Genomic DNA, 19,196 nt, shown 5'->3' with positions numbered 1-19,196 from the left:
ACGTGGCACCGCGCGGCGCGGAGGGGGGCGGGGGGCAGAAGGGGGGGCGGGGGGGAGCCCGCCGAGCGGTGCCACGTCCCCGAGGTGCGGGACACCCCCGCGGGGCGGTGCGGTGCGGTGCGGTGCGGGGCCGCCCGGAGCCGAGAGCCGCGCGCTGCCCCCTGCCCGGCCCCTCGCCCCCCCCGCCGGGCCCTAACGAGGAGCAGATGTGCGGCGGCGGCGGTGGCGGCGGGGGCGGGGGCGGCGCGCGGTGCCCGGCGGAGCGGCGGCGCGGGGCGGGCAGGAAGCGGGGGGCCCCGGGGACGCCGTCGGGCGGCTGCGGCGGGGCGGCCCCGCGGCGGGGGTTGGCCGAGGGGAGGGGAGCGCCTAGCGGAGCGCGGGGCAGAGCCGACGGACGGGACGGGACCGGACGGGACGGGACGGCATGGCCCCGTGGCTGTGGCCGTGGCTCGTGGCCGCCCAGGCCCTGGCCGCCAACTTCCCCCCGCGCTACAGCCTCTACACCGGGGGGGCCGCCCCGCACGGCCCCGCGCGGGCCGCCAGCAGGCACAGGTAGGAGCCGTCCCGCGCGGCGCCGCTCCGACGGCTGCGGGGCGGTGCGGGGCTCGGCGCGGTCCTCCCGCGGCGGAGGAGCACGTGGAGGGCGCGGGGCGGGGGCTGCGGGCTGAGGGGAGCGGGGTGCAGGAGCGCGGCGGGGTCGGCCCGGCACCGGGTGCGGGACGCCGGGAGGTCCCATCCTCGCGCCGCACCGCGGGGTCCCCGTGCGGGCGGTGGGGCTGCTGCGGGGTCCGGCGGTGCGGAGCTGCGGTCCTCCGCTCTCCGCAGCCACATCAGCACCGCAGCAGCGGGGCCGTGCGGGGGTGGGTGGGGGGACTGCACCGCGAGTCCGGCGCCGGCCCCTGGGATGAGCGGGTGCACGCGGGTCCCCGTTCCCCGCGGGATATCGCCGCGGGGCTGAGCCGGGGAAGGGGAACGCGGACTCGGCCTCGCCGGCCCCGCACCGCACCGGGGGGTATTCACCTGCGGCCGTGAGGCCGCGGCCGGGGATCCCGGGGGTACACCGGGACCCGTGCCCGCGGCTGCGTGACGCGGAGCCCCATCCTCGCGGTGCGGGTACTGCGCCCGTCCCCACCGCTCTGGGGTGCGGGCACAGTCCCGCGGGCGGCGCCGGCCCGGGATGGGGGGGAGGTGCGGGGGAAGCGGGGGGGGGCCCTCGGCGCAGGAATTCCCGGCGGCCCCCGGGGAGGAGCTGGAATCCGGCCGCGGGCTGAGGGGAACCAGCCGGACTGCCGGGAACGGCCGCGGGGCTGTGGGGCGGCCCGGGGAGGGCGGGGGGGCCGCTCAGGGCTCGGACCATATATGGCTGTGCGCAGCGCGGGGCCGGGCCGGGGTCTTGCGGCGGGGGACGGGCGGGGGGCCCTGCCCGGAGCCTGGGCGGGGAGGGGGTGGGGGGCCGAGCCCCGCCTCACCGCTCGAGTGGGATGGGGCGGGGGCGTGGGTCTCATCCCGGCTGTGTGTGCCGTCGGGAGTGGATGGGGCGGGGGCTGTGCCCCGCGCTCACGGGCTCCGGGGTGAGATGAGCCCCTGAGAGTGGGCCGCGGGGCGGCAGAACCCCGATGCGGGATGGCACCGGGGGATGCCCGCAGCGCCGCGGCCTCACCTGGGGGCACCTCGGGGTCGGGCCCTTCTGCTTCCCCATCCCAAACCCCGCGCGAGGCCGCGAGCGCGGCTGCGGTGTGCTCTCGGGGCTGCGGGGTGGGCGTCGGCGGGAGAGGGCGTCGGCGGGACGGGATGCGGCTCATTAACCTGCAGCACCGGGCCGTGACGGTGCTACCGGGGAGGGGGGAGGGTAAGGGGAGACGGCGGGAGGGGTGCGGAGACCGGGGCAGCCGTTACGCTGCCGACCGCCTCCCCGCAGGAACTGGTGCGCCTTCGTGGTGACGCGCACGGTGAGCTGCGTGGTGGAGGACGGCGTGGAGAGCTTCGTTAAGGCCGACTTCCAGCCGTGCGCCTGGGGGCAGCTGCAGTGTCCCCGCGTCCTGGCGTGAGTGCCGCGGGGCTGGGGGGAAAGGAGGGGGGCTCAGGGCCGGCCGCCGTGTTTATCCGCTCTGGGAATGCTGTTTACTTTTTCGCAAGAACGCGGTCACAGCGGCGCCTGACCTGCCCCGACCCGGCTCTTCCCGGACCGCACCGATGCGGGGGCTCGGGGAGCGCTGCCCGTGCTAATGGGGCAGCCGTGGGATGTGAGGGGGGGTGTCCAGACCACACAGGGGGAGGCGATGGGTGGCGGCAACCCGTCCGGCTGCGCGACAGCCCCGTAGCCACGCGTAGCTTCGCGTTCCTCCCAGCCCGGAGGCGCAGACCGGCGCAGGGGTGGGGTGGTACGCGCGGCCGCAGGACCCCGCACCGCTTTGCCCGCAGGTACCGCAGCTTCCTGCGGCCCCGTTACAAAGTGGCCCAGAAGACGGTGTCGGACCTGGAGTGGCGGTGCTGCCAGGGCTACTCGGGGGAGGACTGCTCCGAGGGACCGCAGCCGGGCTCTCCCCAGCCCACCGCTCACCCTCGGCCCCGGCCCGGCCGCCCCACGCTCTCCGGTTTCGGCAGCGCGCTGAGCGGGCTGGGGGGCGAGGGCGGCGCCGGCGGGGGAGGGGGGGGCCGTGGGGGGGCGGCGGCCCCGCGGAGCCCGGAGGAGGCCGAGAAGGTGCGGCGGCTGGAGGAGGCGGTGCAGCGGTTGAGCCGGCAGCTGGAGGAGCAGCAGAAGCAGCTGCGGGACGTGAGCCGCGGGGCCGACGGCGGGACCCCCCCGGCAGACGCCGCTCCCCCCGACGTGCGGGAAGCTCTCGTCCACATCCAGCAGCGGCTGCAGCGCCTGGAAGCGGCGCGGGACGGCGCCGGCGGAGAGGAGGTCCCGGGGGGGATCGTGTCGCCGGAGGAGGAGGAGCGGCTGCGGGAGATGTGCGCGGCGTGCGCGGCCGGCACCGAGGGGCTGCGGAGGCAGCAGGCGGAGGACCGCGAGCGCATGCGGGCGCTGGAGAAGCTGGTGGGCTCGGTGGACCAGCGCAACCGCGACGCTGTGGAGACGGTGCAGCGGCACGTCAGCGCCCTGAGCGCCCGCTTGGCTCCACCCGCGCCCCTCGACGAGCTGCTCCGGCGCACGGCCGAGCTGGAGCGCCGCGTGGGAGCGCTGGAGACGGCACGAGGAGCGGGGCCGGGCCCGGGCCCGGGCCCGGCGCTGGCGCGGCGCCTGACGGAGCTGGAGGGGCGGCTGAACGCGACCCGCGCCGCCGGGCTGCCCGACGGGGATCCGTCGCTCCGGGGCCGCGTCGCCAACCTGAGCCGCGCGCTGGAAGGCCTGGAGGGGCGGCTGCGGGAGCACGAAGCGCGGCTGCGGGAGCCCGCCGACCTCGGAGACGAGGAGGAGCCGCTGGAGGGCTTCAGCGTGTTCGGAGGCGGCGCCGCGCCTTGGGAGCTGCGGGAGCTGCGGGCGGAGTTGGCGGACGCGCTGCTGGCTTTCGGGGCGTTGAACGGCACCGTGCGGGGCCTGCAGGACACCGCCGAGCAGCACGACGCGAGGCTGCGGGACCTGAGCGCCGCCCGGCAGAGCCTCACCGCCGAGCTGGACCGCCTCGTGGCAGAAGCGGCCGAACGCGCGGCGCGGAGCGAGGAACGCGGGGAGACCGCGGCGGAGTGCGGAGAGGCGCTGGAACCGCGCGTGGCCAAACTTGAGGGAGTCTGCGAGCAGTTGGAGGCGGTGGCCGGGGGGCTGCGGGCCGTGCGGGAGGGGCTGGGCCGGCACGTGGCGGGGCTGTGGGGGGCGGTGCGGGAGCTGAACGGCACCGGCCGCACCCACGAGGCGCTGCTGGAGAAGCTGCAGGCGCAGCTCTCGCGTCGGTTCGCGGTTCTCGACGGCAGCGTGCAGCAGCTGCGCAGCGAGGTGCTCGGCGAAGGGAGGCAGCAGACGGCCGGTGGGTGCGGGGGGGCGCGGGGGGAGGGGCTGCGGGAAGGGTGGGAGAGAAGGCGTGGATGGGGGAGGGAGGAAAAGGGGTGCGGGGATGGGGGAATGTGGATGTAAGGAGGGAAGAGGTGGGCCCCGGGATGGGGAAAAGGAGGTGAAGGAGGAGGGTTTGGGGGAAGCGGGGCCGTGTCACGCATGGGGGTTTATGGTTTTGAGGACGGAGTGTGGAAACGGTTGCAGAGCTCGTGGGTGTGGGGCTGAGGGATGGGGACGTGGCTATGGGACATCGGGAGTGGGGGCATGTGAAAGCATGGGGATGAGAAGCTGAGGCCTGTGTGGGACACGAGCGGTAGGAACAAAGGGTGTGGTGTGTGGGGACACTTAATGGGAATGAAGGACCCTAACACTCTATGTTTTCCCCAGGTCCCCCAGGGCCTCCTGGCCCCATGGGCCCCCCAGGGGAGATGGGCCCTTCTGGCCCCTCTGGGCCCCCTGGCAAGGATGGAGAGCAGGGCCCTGTGGGCCCCCCAGGTAGGGAGCAGCCCCCAATGCCCTCGCAGCCCAATGCCGGTGTGGCTGTGCCCACGGTGCCATTCTACCCCTTCTCTTACAGGTCTGCCAGGAGAGAGAGGTATGGGGGCACGGGATGGGGGGGATGGGGATGGAAAGCACTGAGGGCTCCGTGCTGACACAGTGCCCAGGCCCGGTGGGGGAGCCGGGCTCTGTGCCCCACATCGCCTTCTCGGCCGCCCTGAGCACGCAGCGCACGGAGCCGGGCACAGTGCCCTTCGACAGAGTGCTGCTCAACGACGGCGGAGCCTACGACCCTGAGACGGGTGAGTGGGGAGGGGGAGGAAGGGCTTGCGAGGGGGTGTGTAGGGGCATATTAAGGCCACGGGGCTGATCTCGTCCCTGCGGCACCGTGGGAACCGCCACCCACTGCCATCGCCCCCCAGGGACCTTCACGGCGCCGGTGAGCGGGCGCTACCTGGTGAGCGCGGTGCTGACGGGGCACAAGGGCGAAAAGCTGGAGGCGGTGCTGTCGCGTTCCAACCAGGGCATCGCGCGCCTGGACTCGGGGGGCTTCCAGCCCGAGGGCCTGGAGAACCAGCCCATAGCCGAGCTGCAGCCCAGCCCTGGCTCACTGGGGGTCTTCAGCCTCATCGTGCCGCTGGAGGCGGGCGAGACGCTGTGCGTCGATCTGGTGGCGGGGCGGTTGGCCCACGCGCCCGACGAACCCCTCACCGTGTTCAGCGCTGCGCTGCTCTACGACACCCTGTAAGGACCCCCGCCACGCAGACCCCCCCACACCCCGTTATTTATCAGCACCCCCCGTCCCCGCGCCCACGCTGCCACCTGCCCCGCGCCTTCCCCTCCCCCCCCACCCTGTCCCACCCAATAAAGATGCGACACCGGGTTTTGTACCCCCGTCTCCTGCCTCCTCCTTGCCCCGTCGCTTTATTGCTCCTCAATGGCGGGTCCCACCACCATCCTGTTGCCTTCAGAACTCCTCATCCCATCCTGAAAGCTCATCCTCCACTGGCGTCGAATCAACCGAGAACCGCTTGAAGTTGGCATAGGGGGGGCCCTGGGTGGTGGGGTCAGCGCCAAGCTCCCGGCCCCCCCAACATCCCCCACCCCACACTCCATCCCCACCTCCTTCAATAGCTGTATAGTGGGTGCCTCCATCTGCCGCAGTGCAAGTCGCTTCCACCGGATGGCCCCGAACCACCTGGGGAAAGGGGGGCTGCAGGAAGGGCCACGGAGAGGGTGGCATTAGATGCCCTCCTTTACCTCTGTGTCCCCTCACCTGTGCTTCTTAATGCCACGGATACCACTGGCTGTGTTCCCCAGGCGCTGCCCTGGGCGCCTCCTGTGAAGGGATGGCATGGCATGGGGTGGGGGTGAGGGTGGGGGTGGGGGTGGGGATGGGGATGGAGCCAGACCTGCAGAGCTTGGCAATGAGAGAGCAGGCAGCCTCACTGAGGAAGGCAGGGAAGGAGAAGATGCCATCCAGGATGCGGCTGTAGATCTTCTGGGGGTCGGTGCTGTGGAAGGGGGGCCTGCACGGCACGGGGGAGTCACAGCTGGCCAGGGGGGTGGGTCAGGCTCAGCCCCGAGGCACATTCTCACCTGCCCACCAGCATCTCGAACACCAGGATGCCCAGCATCCAGAAGTCAACAGCAAAGTCGTGGCCCTCGTGGCACAGCATCTCGGGCGCCAAGTACTCAGGCGTCCCACAAAAGGAGAACGTCTTTTCCCCACGTTCCAGCTCCTTGGCAAAGCCAAAGTCCACCTGCGGCACAGCAGCCCTCAGCCCCCCCAAGCCCAGATCCTCGCACAAGTGTCAGGACTCTCAGTGCTGCCCCCAAGCCTTGGTACCAGCTTGACGTAACCCAGCTGGTCCAACATCAGGTTCTCGGGCTTCAGGTCCCGGTAGACGATGCCGTGGCCGTGCAGGTACTCCAGGCCCTCCACCACACAGGCAGAGCAGAATACGGCCAGTGGTTCCTCAAAGCAGCGCCTGCAGCAGTGCAGGACCAGCGTTCGGCACAGCGTGGCACGGCACTGCCTGGCACTGCAGCACACGGCTGCCCACCCTGTGTCCAAGCCACGTACAGCTCACGCAGCTTGGTCCACAGCTCTCCTCCCTGACAGAACTCCAGCAGCAGGTAGATGTGCTGCGCATCGCGGAAGGAGCCAAAGAACCTGCGAGTGGGAGCAGCTCAGTGACCCGCACAGCCCCCCAACCCCGCACAGCTCCCCCCGGCACCACGCAGCCCCCGGTCCAGCACTCACCCTACAATGAAGGGGCAGTGGCTGCGAGCCAGCACCCTCCTCTCCGTGCGCATGTGCTCCTGCTGCCGCGTCCGCACCACCTGGTCCTTGCGGATCCGCTTCAGTGCAAAGAGCTGCTCGTGGCACCGCACCTGGAGGAGGGCACCGGGATGGGGACAGGGATGGCACAGCGGGGAGCCCGCGGGATGGGCACGGCTCTCACCAGCTCCACCCTGCCGAAGCCACCGGTGCCCAGCACGACGCGCTGCCCCTGCTTCTGCCCCTCCTCATAGTGCACGGCTACCAGCTCCTCCAGCTGCACTGCTGGGCAGGGCTGTGGCAAGTGGGGGGACCCCCAGCTCCTGTGCGGAGTGCACTGCCCTGCAGAGCTTGCACCCAGAGTGCCTGTCCCCATCCCCATCACTACCTCACCCCATTCCATTCCCATTTCAATCCTTGTCTCTATTTCCATCCCTATCTCAGTATCATGCCATTCATATTCCCATCCCCATCCCATTTCCATTTTCATTTCATCCCATCCCCATCCCCATTCCTATCCCCATCCCCATCCCATTCCCATCTCCATCCCATTCCCATCCCCATCCCGATTCCCATCCCTATCCCTATCCCTATCCCCATCCCTATTCCTATCCCCATTCCCATCCCCATCCCCATCCCCATCCCCACCCCACCCCACCCCATCCCACCCCATCCCCATTCCCATCCCTATCCCTATCCCTATCCCTATCCCTATCCCTATCCCCATCCCTATTCCTATCCCCATTCCCATCCCCATCCCCATCCCCATCCCACCCCACCCCAGCCCACCCCACCCCACCCCATCCCATCCCATCCCATCCCATCCCATCCCATCCCATCCCATCCCATCCCCATCCCATCCCCATTCCCATCCCATCCTTTCCCCATCCCCACCCCTGTCCCCATTACCATCCCATCCCTATCCCACCCCCATCCCATCCCTATTCCTGCCTCCAACCCATCTCACCCCCACCCCATCCATCCCACACTGACCGCCTGGGTTCCGTCAGGGTGGACACCTCTGTTACAGACACATTTCTGCAAATGGAAGCAGCCACAGCTCAACCTCCCCACCCCGAACCCCAGAGCCACACAGCATGGCTCTGGGCAAGGGGTGAGTTCTGGGATCTGGAGTTCTGGATCCATCAGACAGGGCAGCACGCAGGCTGTGCTGAGCACGCGCCGGGGCCGTGCTGTGTTCCCAGGGCAGAGTCCAGGATCCTCTGCTGGTGCCACGTCACTGTGCCCAGCACCCACTCAGGCAACGATGCACATGGGGACTTTGGGGCCAGAGCGTCCCCACGGGGACACTCACGCATCTGAGTCGTGGCGGGGGCAGAAGGGGATGATCTCCAGGAAGTCCCTGTGGGGCACAGCAAGCATCAGTGCCACGCAGGGACACGGGGAGGCAGGGACATGGTAACACGGGGACATGGCAATCTGAGGACGTGGGGACATGAGGACATGGGGACATGGGGACATAAGGACACGGGGATGTGAGAATATGGGGACACCCACTCCTTGGCCACGCTGATGCAGGTGACATGGCCCTGTGCTTGGCACGATGCTGTGCGGCGGATGTTCCTGTGTGGAGGAGCGGGTGTGCAAGAGCTCTGTGCATGTGAGAGCCAGTGAATGCGTGTGCACGAGAGCTGCATGCACGCATGATGTGCTGCCTCGCGGCCCTGCAGGGCACCTACTGCAGCAGTGAGAGCTCCCCAAAGTGCTCGCCTGTGCCCAGCACCCGCAGCAGCTTCTCCTGCCCATCCTCACGCCGGCTGACCCGCACCTGCAGGGATGTGGGACTGAGTGGCGTGAGAGAGACCCAGTGTTGTCCCATGGCACTGTCCCACAGCACAGCACCCACCTCGCCCTTCAGGATAATGTAGAAGCTCTGCCCCTCATCACCCTCGCGGATGATGAGCTGGCCAGGTGTGAAGGAGCACTATGGGCACACGGAAACTCAGGGTTGTGCTGTGTGGGGGGCCCTGTCCCATAGCCCCCACCTGCATCTGTACCTCCTCCATGGCATCAAGCAGCTTGGAGAGGTGGCTGTCTGACAGTTCCTGCAGCCAGTGCACCCTGTGGGAGGGCACAGCTCCTGTGCATGTGCAGCACACCTGCATCCCCCCTGCATCCCTCTTGCATCCCCCCTACATCCTCCCTGCACTGCCCCTCGCATCCCTCCTGCATTCGCTGTGCATCTCTCCTCAATCCCTCTGCATTACCCTGGCATCCCCTCTGCCTCTGCCCTACATCCCCCCTTCATCCCTCCTGCACCCGTCCTGCATTCCCATTGCATCCCCCCACATCCTCCTGCATCACCCCTGCATCACCATTGCATCTCTCCTGCATCCCTTCTGCATTCCTCCTGCATTCTCCTGCATCCCTTCTGCATCTTTCCTGCACCCCCATTGCATTCCTCCTGCAACCCCATTGCATCCCTCCTGCATCCCTCCTGCAACTCCCTGCACCCCCCTGCACTCCCCTGCATCCCTTCTGCATCCCTCTTGCATCCTCCTGCAACTTCCTGCATCCCTCCTGCACCCCCATTGCATCCCTCTTGCATCCCTCCTGCAACTCCCTGCACCCCCCTGCACTTCCCTGCATCCCTTCTGCATCCCTCCTGCAACTCCCTGCATCCCTCCCGCACCCCTCCTGCTCTCGATGTCCCTCCCCACAGACCGAGGCCGTACTCACGCTCTCAGGATCCGCAGCACATCGGCCCGCCGCTGCCGGGCGTTGCCGGTTGTGATGGCACGGAACCGCTGCCTGTCAATGGCCCAGAGGCGCACGGGGCCGAGCGCTGGGGCAAAGCGAAGTGAGCGGGGTGCAGGGGGGAGCGGAGCCGGACGCTGGGGACACGCGGGCAGTTTACTTACCCCGCACGGTGGCGGTGCGCCGGCAGTGATACAGGATGGCCAACTCGCCGAAAACGTCCCCGGGCCCCAACGTGCGGAGCTGCCGGCCCCGCTGGGTGACGCTCAGGCGACCCTCTGCGGGGTGCGGGCGGCCTCGTGCACCGCGGCGACCACGCACACGCACACGGGCGCCCGGGGCTGCGGGGCTGCGGGGCGAGCGGGCGGCGGCCTCGCACGTTGGGCGCGCACACGGCGACGCGACCCGGCTCTCGCAGCCCTCCCTCACCTGCCACGATGTACATGGCCGTCCCTTCGTCGCCCTCGGCCACCACCGCGTCGCCGTCCTCGCGTCTCACGGTCACGAAGCTCCGCGCCAGAGCCTCGGGGCAGCCCTCTCCCAACCGTCGCAGGAAGTCGCTGCGCCGCACGGCCTCCGCCATCAGGGCCAGGTCCCTGCGGGCACGGGGACGGCGGTGGGGCGGCCCCCAAACTCGGCTTCCCCCCCTACCTCCCCGCTTTCCGCCGGGTACCTCTGCGAGTGGCTTCCGGGGGTCGGCGGGGCCGTGGCGGCGTCGCCCGGGAGGGGCTCGGGCACGATGGCGGGGCCGTGGAGGCGCGGGGAGCCGGGGGGCGGCTCGGCGTCCGGGAGGTCCCCTCTGTCGGCCGATCCCCGCGCCGCGCGTTGCAGGAAGACGCGCTCCTCCTGCAGCCTCAGGTCCCGCAGCCACCGCTCCATCGCGTATCCCTGCGAAAGTGGGACGGCGTGGTCAACCGGAGCCACCCCCCGAGGTAGCGGCTGCGGGACGGCCCCGAGGCACGGGGAACGTTAGCTCTGGGCACGGGGCCACCTGGCACCTGTGTCAGCTGTGTCTGAACAGCTCCGCGGCAGGGAGAGGACTCTGAGGTCGCTCTGTGCCCGAGCAAAGGTCGCCCCGCCGGGATGGGACGGGATGGGACGGGATGGGACGGAATGGGACGGGGAGGCACCCGATGCCCACCTCACCTTCTCGGCCACCGGCACCACCACCCGCCTGGACCCGGCTGCGGACACAGCCCCGCGGCCCCCGCCCGCACGGCCCCTACTCACCTCCGAGTCCGCGTTGAGCGCCGACTCCTCCCACCCGCGGGACACCGCACCGCCCCGCACCCCGCGCGGTGACACATTAACCCGCTCCGCCTCTCCTCGGGCACGTGCTGACCCGTGCCCGCAGACACCGCGCACCGAGCCTGCCCGGAGCACCGCGCATCCATCCCGCATCCACTGCGCACCCACCCCGCGAGCAGCGGGTGGGAGCTGCCGGCGAGCGGCGGCGGTGCGAGGTGTCGGGGCTGAGTGAGGCCACCGGGGCGGAGCCTGCGGGGTGCCACCCCCTATCCCCCCCATCCTCCGGGGCAGAGCGGAGCGGAGCGGAGCGCTGCGTGGATCGAGGCATGGCGGCGGAGGCGGGAGGCGAGAAGCGGATCCTGTGCGTGGGGCTGGTGTGCCTCGACGTGATCAGCGTGGTGGACGCGTACCCGGCCGAGGACAGCGACACGAGGTATCGCCCCGCGCGGCGCCCCGCGCGGCGTCCCGCTCGGCGTCCCGCACGCTGACCCCGCGCCCCGCAGGTGCCTGACGCAGCGGTGGCAGCGCGGGGGGAACGCCTCCAACTCGTGCACGGTGCTGGCGCTGCTGGGCGCTCCCTGCGCCTTCATGGGCTCCCTGGCGCCCGGGCACGCGGCAGAGTGAGTGGGGACGGCGGGGCGGGCGGGGGACCGGGGGGACGCCGTGCCGGGCGCCAGCAGCCACGCTGCTCCCCGTCGCCCCCCGACCCCGTATGTGCCCCCAGCTTCATCGTGGCGGATTTTCGGCGCCGCGGCGTGGACGTGACGCACGTCGCCTGGCAGCCCCACGGGGACGTGCCCTGCGCCTGCTGCGTGGTCAGCGCCGCCAGCGGCTCGCGGACCATCGTGCTGCACGACACGTGGGTCCCCTTCCCCCGGGATCCCCGGCCCCGCCGTGATCGGCGGAGCTCCCGCAGGGCAGCGGGACGGTCGGAGGGCGGCCCCCGTTAATCATTCCCCGCCCGCCCGGGGCACTTCGCCCGGTGCCCGGGGCAGAGGCGAGGCGTCGGGCTGCCCTTCGCCCGCAGGAACCTGCCCGACGTCACCGAGCGCGACTTCGCGCGGGTCGACCTGGCTCAGTACAAGTGGATCCACTGGGAGGTGCGGGGCGGTGCGGGGAGGGCTCGGAAAGGGGCGTGGCTCGCCGTGACCGCGCCCCCTGCCCCTTCAGGCCCGCAACGCAGCGGAGCAGGAGCAGATGATTCTCCGCGTGGAGCGACACAACAGCGCGCTGCCACCCGCACAGCGCATCCGCACGTCTGTGGAGGTGGAGAAGCCGCGGGACGAACTTCTGCCGCTCCTGGCGCACGGAGACGTGGTACGGCCCGGACACGCCCACCTCGCCACGCCCCGACGGCGATTGGTCCGATTGGGGGAGGGGCCAGGTGGGGAGTGGGCGTGGCCACGCGGGGTGTGGCTCGGAAGGGGGGGGGCCCGAGAGAGTCGAGTGGGTCCCGGGGGGCGCGGAGGAACGCCGGCCCGTCGCCCCCCGCAGGTGTTCATCAGCAAGGACCTGGCCAAGCACTTCGGCTACGAGACGGCGGCCGAGGCTCTGCGGGGGCTGCGGGGCCGCGTGCGGCCAGGGTAAGGCGTGGGGACGGGACGGCGACGGCGCGGGGTGGGTAGGGCGAGCCCCAGTTGCGGGTGGGTCGCGGGTGGGGCTCCGCCTGCCCCCGCCCCAGCTGTAGCCCCGCAGCGCGACCATGATCTGCGCGTGGGCCGAGGAGGGCGCCGACGCGCTGGAGCCGGACGGGACCCTGGTGCACGTCGACGCGTTCCCACCGGAGCGGCTGGTGGACACGTTGGGGGCCGGAGACACCTTCAACGCCGCCGTCATCTTCGCGCTGTCAGGAGGTGGGCACGGCCTCGGCGGTTCGGCACGGCTCGGCCTCGCACCTCCCCTCGGCGCCTCACGGCTCCCCCGTGTCCGTCGCTTCCCCCCCAGGGCAGAGCCTGCGGGACGCTCTTACCTTCGGCTGCCGCATCGCGGGGAAGAAGTGCGGGATCCACGGCTACGACGGCATCGTCTGAGCTGCGCGGTGCCCCCCGCCCCGCGCCCAATAAAACTCGCCGACCCCCGCCATCGCCTCCTCCCAGAGCCCCCGTGTGCCCCCCTGCTCTGTTCACACTGTGGGCAGCAACGGCTGTATTCCTCGGCCCCGCGTTACAGCGCGAACCCGCGTGTCCTGACTCCCCCCACCCCTTGCAATCGAGCCCGCTGCGGCGGGGGAAGCGCGTGGGAAGGCCCTCAGCTCCGATAGCCCCCACAGCCATGAGGCGGGGAACAGCCCGCAGTCCCTTCTCGCGCCTACATCTCCCCGGGATCCCCCCAGGCGGGGGATGCCGGCGCCTCGGGGGGCTCGACCCGGGGCTCTCTGTCCTCGATGACCGTCTCGGATTCCGCCGTCTCGTCTTCTTCCAAGGGAGCTCCGACCTCGGGGATTCCCTGACCCTCTGCCTGGACGCCGCCATCCCTCCGCAGAACCTGTCCTTCTGGGGGGCTGCTCGTCCCCGCGTCCCCTCCCAGCGTCTCCTCCCCCACCGCGGGGATGCCCTCCTGCTCCCCAACGTGCCCCTCCGCCCTCTCCTCGAGGGCAGCGCCGCCTCCTCGCGGGGGTCCCCATGCCGGGGCGGGCAGCAGCAACTCGGGGGGGTCCAGCAGTCCGTCCCCACTACGGTCCCGTTGCTCCAGAGCGCGGTCCACCAGGGCGGCCACCTGCGGGGGACGGGAATAGATGGGGACGCAGTGAGAACGGAGCTCAGCGCAGGGACCCCGCGGGGCGCGAACCCCAGCACGCACCGCCTCGGAGCTGGGCCGCCCCGCGCCCCCCTGGGTCAGCACCGCCCCCAGCAGCTGTAGCAGCTCCAGTCCGTCCAGCTGCCCGCTCCGGTCGTGGTCGTGCATCGCGAAGAGGAAGAGCAGAGCTGCGGGCATGAGGTGAGGGGTAGGGCTGACACTCACTCGCCCCACCAAAAAACGGCCGCCCTCCTCTCCCCGCTCCCGCCGCACGGCCTTACCCTGCTCCCTTGTCATCTCGTCCGCGTCCCGCTGCGGCGGTCCCAAACTCCGCACAGCGCTACGCAGCAACCTGGGGACAGTGGGGTCTGGGAGAGGGGCACGCACTCTCCCGTCCCACGGCCAGACCCAGTTCTCCAGCCCCGCGGCCACCCAAGCCATCCCCCCTACCCTGCAACCACTCACGGGGTCCCCGAGTGTCCCGGCCGTCCTCCAACCCCCTCCTCCATACCCTCCGGCCCCAGGGTCGGGCACTCACTGCAGAGCGGAGAGATCCGGGCTCAGCGGGTCGGGGCCGGGATCCATCCCCACGGCCGCGGGGAGCTCAGGTCTGGACGGGGAATATGGGGGGAGGTTACCGCGGCGCCTCTTACCACCGCCCGGCCCGCAGCCCCCGTGCTGCCTCCGCACCGCGGCCCCGACCCTCAGCATCTGGTGCGCAACCCCACAATTCTGTGAGCCCCACACCTGCGTGAAACCGCGCCGTTCTGCAATTCCGCACCTGCATGACCCCCGCACCTGCGTGACCCCCGCACCTTGTCACCCCGCACCACAGCACCCTTCACCGGCACAGTCCCGCCACTCTCCTCTCCCGCACCCCGTACCGCAGCACCCCGTCCCTGGGAGCCGCCCGGGCGGCGGGGCCGAGCAGCAGCAGCAGCAGCAGCGGCGGTGGCGGTGGGGCCGCCCGCGGGGCTCTCATCCCGCAGCCGGCGCTGACCCACGCGTGGAGCCGCCACGCACGCACACTCGAGGAGGTATTCCGGGCCACGGCGACACTGCCACCCGCACACAGACTACCCGGGGCACGCACACACGACGGTGTCCCCCCCGCCCCGCCCCGGGCCACGTCGCCGGCCCCGCCTCGCCGCGCCCGCAGACTTCACTTCTGCCGGCAGCGCAGGGGTTAACCGGCGTCCGCCGCTCTGCCCGGCACAAAGATGGCCGCCGGCGCCACGCCCGCCCGGCTGTGGGCGGGGCCATGAAGGGGGCGGGGCCGGGCCGTCCCGGCAGCGGCGGCGATGGGCGCGGAGGGGCCGCGGAGCGCCGCGCTGCTCCCGGTGTCGCCGCCGCTGTTGCTGCTGCTGGCGGCGGCCGCCGCGCTGCTCGGCTGCCTCTGGGCGAGATCCCCGCGCCGTTCCCCGCAGCCGCCTTTGCTGGCCGGCGGCCCGGGGCTTCGTTCCTTCCTGCGGCGGCACTGCCCGGCCGTGCGGGAGCCTTTCCGTCCCACCGCGTGGTGCTGCGGGGGGCGGCTGCAGACCGTGAGCCGAGCGCTGTTGCAAAGCCGACCTCACGTCGGGTATCGCAGGTGGGGCGGGACGGAGTCGTGGGAACGGGACGGGATGGGACGGGTTGGGTTGGGTTGGGTTGGGGGTGGGGGGACGGGACCAAGGGTGGGATCGGGGATGGGACATGTGGGAACGGGGACGGGGGATGGGACAGAACAGGTGAGGACAGGGATTGAAGATGGAAAAGAGAGGGTAGGTATGGGCCTGGGGTGGAACGGGTGAGGACGGGACGGGTGGTACCACGGCCAGTGCTCCCCTGTCTGCATCCCCGCCCCGCAGTGAGGCCATCCGCACGCCCGACGGCGGGCAGCTCATCCTGGATTGGGCCGATGACGGCAGCGCCGCCGAATGCCCCACGGTGCTGCTGCTGCCGGGGCTGACGGGGAACAGTCAGGCCGCCTACATACTGCACCTGGTGCGAGAGGCGTGCGGTGCCGGCTACAGGTGAGTGCTGGAGGCGGGGAGAGGGTCAACCCACCGCCCTTGCTGACGTCGCTTTCCTCCCTGTAGGGCCGTCGTGCTTAACAACCGGGGTTGCCGAGGTGAAGAGCTGCTGGTGAGATCCCACCCCGGCCCCTACTCAGGTCCCTGCCCTATAGCTGGGCACATCGGGGCCCCAAATAGCTCTGCCTCCCCCAGACCCCCAGGACCTTCTGTGCCAGCAACACCGAGGACCTGGAGACGGTCATCACACACATCCGCCACCAATACCCACACGCCCCGCTGCTGGCTGTCGGTGTATCACTGGGAGGGTATGGCACTAAGAAGGGGGGATGGCCGGGGGTGGCACAGGAGACCCCCCTTCATCCCTGCCCTCTCCCCTGCAGGATGCAGGTGCTGAACTACCTGGCGCAGGCAGGACACGCAGCGGGGCTGGTGGCCGCCATGGCCATTTCTGCATGCTGGGACTCCATGGAGACAACGGCGTCGCTGGAGCAGCCACTCAACACGTGGCTCTTCAACCGCCGCCTGGCTGCCGGGATGCGGCACCTCATCCGCAGGTGGGGGCACACCTGGATGGGGGGGGGTCACACCACCCTGACCCCAGGTCTGCAGGCCAGGGGGAAGCGGGCAACTCCCTGCCCTGACTTGGGGTCCCTGCAGGCACCGCGCGGTGATCGGGGACACGGTGGACGTGGAGCACATCCTGAAGGTAGCGCCCACACCGGTGCCCCTCCCATCCCCCGCCCCCCCCGCACCGAGTGCCACCCACCACCCCCTGCTCCTCCCATCGCCCCCAGGCACGCACCATCCGGGAGTTTGATGAGCGTTACACAGCTCTCGCCTTTGGGTACGGCTCCTGCACGGAGTATTACCGTGCCGCCAGCCCCGCCAGCAGCCTGCACCGCATCCGCGTGCCCACGCTTTGCCTCAACGCCGCCGACGACCCCTTCTCCCCCCTGCACGGTGAATGGGGCTGGGAAGGGCCGTGCCCACCCCCGTGGTGTTGCGGGGCTGGCGGCTGACCCACGTGTCCCCTCGCAGCCATCCCCGTGGCGGCCGCCTGGCACCTGCCCCACGTGGCACTGCTGGTGACATCGTGCGGTGGCCACATCGGATTCCTGGAGGGGCTGCTGCCACGGCACGGCGGCCTCATGGAGCGCCTCTTCCTGCAGTTTGTCACCGCCGTGTTCCAACATGGAGAGGAGCTGAGGGGGCTGCAGGAAGGGGGAGCTGCGGAGGGGTTCAGCACCTGATGTCCCCTATGAACCCCCTTCCAAATCCCAATAAACCCATTTCCATCCCTACTGAACCCTCTTTCACCCCTAGAGCCCCATTCCCATCTCCCTCCCACCCCAGCACTGGGGCACAGAGGGTAAAGTACACAGACAGGGAAACTCCAGACCCTTACAGCCCCGGCACAGACAACACCTTCACATTCTGGGTTTAATGGTAGGGCCAAGGAGCAGCTCCAGCCCAGCCACTGGCACGCTGTGTCCCATTGCCATGCCGGTGCTGCATCCCAAGGCAGTCCCACTCCCACAGCATGCCCAGGACCAGGTCCATCCGCCCCCCAGTGTGGCAGGGAGGGTGCCTAGAGGAAGCCAGGGAAGGCAATCTGCAGCAGCACGATGCTACCCACGATGAGCGCTGCACACAGCAGCAGCAGCAGCCAGACAGGTAGCGACCCTGGAGTGGGGGAGAGGAGGCTGAGTGGGGGTGGGGTCCTGGGGGGTGGCCCGACCCCCCAGCCCCACACACATACGGCGGGCAGGGAGCAGATGAAGCTTGCAGCGGCTGTCCACGGCCACACTGAGCAGTGCTGCCTCATTCCCTGCCAACAGCTCCCGTCCATGCTCGCTCTCAGGCACGAAGGCCACATCGGTGACGACAATGCCATGTGCCTCCTTCACGTAGTACAACCTCTGAAGGGGGACACGCACGAGGTGGGGTGGCCCTCTGTGCCCACCCTGTGCCCTCCCTGTGCCGCACTCACCTGAAGCGAGAAGGCGATGTGCACAGCGACAGAGCCGGTGACGGTGCCCAGCCCCAGGAATGTGCCCGAATCACTGTGGGGAAGGGGGCAGTGAGCGGGGCTGGGAGCAGATGGAGGGGTTGGGGGGGGTGGGACCTCCCCACACACCTGACGGAGAGGCAGGAGATGACTTCAGAGCCGCAGGGCCGTGTCAGCAGCGGCAGGAAGGTGCCCCCGTCCCACTTGGTCAGGTAGCAGGGCGGCGGGCGACGTTCTCGCTTGTGGGGCACCTGCACCGTGTAGAGCCGCAGCGCTCCGCGGTCGTCCTCCACCGCCCCGAAGCTGGCACGGGGCAGCAGAGGTGAGCCGCGATCGCGCTGCCAGGGGGCGGCCCCGTGCGGTCACCGCCACCGTCCTACGGCACAGCCCCCGGGCCACCCCCAGCCCCGCACCCACCGGCAGGCCTGGTAGCGGTACGCGGTGCTGGGGATGCCGGGCAGGTTCTCGTTCCATTGCAGCCCTGTCACCAGCTGGTCCCGCTGCCACACGCGGCACTGCAGGTCCCGTCCCGCCGTCACCACCTGCGGGGCACACGACGGCTGCGGCTCACGGGACCGTGCGGGGCTTCGTGCCCCCAGCCCGCGCCCCTCACCCACCTTATTGTCGGGGCCCAGCGTGATGTCCTCGATCTCCCCATCGTGCGCCTTGAACTCCAGCGCCTTCTTCATGCTGGGGAACTGCGGCGGCCGTCAGCGGGTCCCCGATAGGTGACCCCCCCCGGGCCCTCCCTCCCCGCTCCCACCTCCCAGAGCCGCAGGAATCCGTCGGCACCGCCGGTGACGAGCAGCGCGCCGTCGGCGCTGAAGCGCACGGCCTTCTGCAGCGCGTCGGGGCTGAAGTCGGTGCGCACGCGGTGCAGGCTCTCCACCGTCACCTCTTCGCCGCTGCTCCGCGTCTCACCGCGCTCCGCGGGGCCGGCGCCCTTCCGCCTGCGCGGGCCCTTCTCCGCCGCGGCTGCGGGGACGGAGAGCCGCCGGTTGAGCGCTCCGCACCCGGCACCCGGCACCCGTCGCCCGCATCCCCGCTCACCATCGCCGCCTCCCGCGCCGTCCGCCCGTACGCAAAGCCGCAGGATGTGGCAGCTGTGGTCCTGCCCCGCCGCGATGAAGTCCTCGCTCAGCGCCATGCTCATGGTGGCGCGGGTCTCGGTGTCGTGGCAATGCAGCAGCGACGCGCTCAGCCGCCCCCCGATCCGCTCCAGCTGCAGGAAGTGCTGCGGGGACACCGCCGCTCAGCCCCGCGCCTGGGGAGCCCCGCAACCCTCCCGACCCCCCGGAGCCGCGCAGCACTGTACCACGCCATTGCCGATCCCGGTTTTGGCCGCTCCTCCGCCTCCAGCAGTGATGGCGAGGCCGCGGCGCGGGTGCAGCCGCACGGTGTAGAGCGGGAAAGGCGCCCGGTACAGCTCGGTCGGACGCGGCGCCATTGCGAGAACGGAGCGCCCCGTCACCGCCGGGCCCGCCCCGTCACCGCCGGGCCCGCCCCGTCACCGCCGGGCCCGCCCCGTCACCGCCGGGCCCGCCCCGTCACCGCCGGGCCCTCTTTGCTTTAAACCACGCCCACTTCGCGCTTATCGCCCCCGCCCCCTCGCGATGCCCCGCCCCCTGCGCGGTCTCCACGTGCGCCCCGCGGTACCGCAGAAGGCCGCAGCCCCGTGGGTACCCCCGCCGCCCCCCG

General features: G+C 70.8%; 6 protein-coding genes across 16 annotated transcripts; 3 read left to right on the top strand and 3 right to left on the bottom strand.

Annotated features, from left to right (window-relative positions):
• The first annotated feature begins 234 nt into the window (after positions 1–234).
• Positions 235–5,379, top strand: EMILIN1 (elastin microfibril interfacer 1). Its single transcript, XM_085218139.1, has 7 exons — positions 235–552; positions 1,919–2,044; positions 2,422–3,965; positions 4,379–4,486; positions 4,569–4,586; positions 4,657–4,791; positions 4,912–5,379. Exons 1-7 carry the CDS (start codon positions 425–427, stop codon positions 5,235–5,237), a joined length of 2,385 nt encoding a protein of 794 aa, XP_085074265.1. The 5' UTR covers positions 235–424; the 3' UTR covers positions 5,238–5,379.
• On the bottom strand, positions 5,373–11,018 carry LOC100544740 (cGMP-dependent protein kinase 1-like). 7 transcript variants are annotated; one of them, XM_085218140.1, is made up of 20 exons: positions 10,638–11,018; positions 10,165–10,379; positions 9,921–10,087; positions 9,656–9,769; positions 9,474–9,579; positions 8,792–8,855; positions 8,641–8,718; positions 8,474–8,562; positions 8,292–8,357; positions 8,089–8,136; positions 7,767–7,811; positions 6,958–7,096; positions 6,756–6,886; positions 6,576–6,665; positions 6,339–6,480; positions 6,089–6,252; positions 5,902–6,018; positions 5,766–5,828; positions 5,612–5,687; positions 5,373–5,543 (listed from the first exon to the last, which is right to left on the bottom strand). In XM_085218140.1, exons 1-20 carry the CDS (start codon positions 11,016–11,018, stop codon positions 5,457–5,459), a joined length of 2,382 nt encoding a protein of 793 aa, XP_085074266.1. In that variant the 3' UTR covers positions 5,373–5,456. The 7 variants fall into 7 exon arrangements, with proteins under 7 accessions (XP_085074266.1, XP_085074268.1, XP_085074267.1 ...); XM_085218142.1 differs by having other exon boundaries at positions 5,373–5,519; XM_085218141.1 differs by having other exon boundaries at positions 5,373–5,494.
• A 19-nt stretch (positions 11,019–11,037) lies between these two features.
• On the top strand, positions 11,038–12,999 carry KHK (ketohexokinase). Of its 3 annotated transcripts, none has more exons than XM_085218168.1 (8): positions 11,038–11,172; positions 11,243–11,359; positions 11,464–11,598; positions 11,767–11,839; positions 11,910–12,123; positions 12,234–12,322; positions 12,435–12,592; positions 12,684–12,999. In XM_085218168.1, exons 1-8 carry the CDS (start codon positions 11,066–11,068, stop codon positions 12,997–12,999), a joined length of 1,209 nt encoding a protein of 402 aa, XP_085074294.1. In that variant the 5' UTR covers positions 11,038–11,065. The 3 variants fall into 3 exon arrangements, with proteins under 3 accessions (XP_085074294.1, XP_085074295.1, XP_085074296.1); XM_085218169.1 differs by having other exon boundaries at positions 11,910–12,056; positions 12,684–12,836; XM_085218170.1 differs by lacking the exons at positions 11,243–11,359; positions 11,464–11,598; positions 11,767–11,839.
• CGREF1 (cell growth regulator with EF-hand domain 1) lies at positions 12,868–14,596 on the bottom strand. Its single transcript, XM_085218175.1, has 5 exons — positions 14,360–14,596; positions 14,014–14,085; positions 13,757–13,827; positions 13,539–13,663; positions 12,868–13,454 (listed from the first exon to the last, which is right to left on the bottom strand). The coding sequence occupies exons 1-5, from the start codon at positions 14,455–14,457 to the stop codon at positions 13,047–13,049; spliced, it is 774 nt and encodes a 257-aa protein (XP_085074301.1). The 5' UTR covers positions 14,458–14,596; the 3' UTR covers positions 12,868–13,046.
• A 124-nt stretch (positions 14,597–14,720) lies between these two features.
• On the top strand, positions 14,721–16,934 carry ABHD1 (abhydrolase domain containing 1). 2 transcript variants are annotated; one of them, XM_085218166.1, is made up of 8 exons: positions 14,721–15,063; positions 15,323–15,487; positions 15,554–15,599; positions 15,683–15,795; positions 15,871–16,044; positions 16,148–16,196; positions 16,285–16,450; positions 16,660–16,934. In XM_085218166.1, the coding sequence occupies exons 1-8, from the start codon at positions 14,777–14,779 to the stop codon at positions 16,932–16,934; spliced, it is 1,275 nt and encodes a 424-aa protein (XP_085074292.1). In that variant the 5' UTR covers positions 14,721–14,776. The 2 variants fall into 2 exon arrangements, with proteins under 2 accessions (XP_085074292.1, XP_085074293.1); XM_085218167.1 differs by having other exon boundaries at positions 14,723–15,063; positions 16,529–16,791.
• On the bottom strand, positions 16,917–19,019 carry PREB (prolactin regulatory element binding). 2 transcript variants are annotated; one of them, XM_085218165.1, is made up of 9 exons: positions 18,814–19,016; positions 18,549–18,732; positions 18,262–18,473; positions 18,116–18,196; positions 17,916–18,040; positions 17,628–17,801; positions 17,481–17,553; positions 17,250–17,409; positions 16,917–17,173 (listed from the first exon to the last, which is right to left on the bottom strand). In XM_085218165.1, exons 1-9 carry the CDS (start codon positions 18,943–18,945, stop codon positions 17,079–17,081), a joined length of 1,236 nt encoding a protein of 411 aa, XP_085074291.1. In that variant the 5' UTR covers positions 18,946–19,016; the 3' UTR covers positions 16,917–17,078. The 2 variants fall into 2 exon arrangements, with proteins under 2 accessions (XP_085074291.1, XP_085074290.1); XM_085218164.1 differs by having other exon boundaries at positions 17,916–18,196; positions 18,814–19,019.
• Positions 19,020–19,196: the final 177 nt, after the last annotated feature.

This window comes from Meleagris gallopavo, chromosome 2, assembly GCF_905368555.1.
Source record: "Meleagris gallopavo chromosome 2, MGAL_WU_HG_1.1, whole genome shotgun sequence".
NCBI lineage: Eukaryota > Metazoa > Chordata > Aves > Galliformes > Phasianidae > Meleagris > Meleagris gallopavo.
This window is presented reverse-complemented; position numbering and strand designations above follow the sequence as displayed.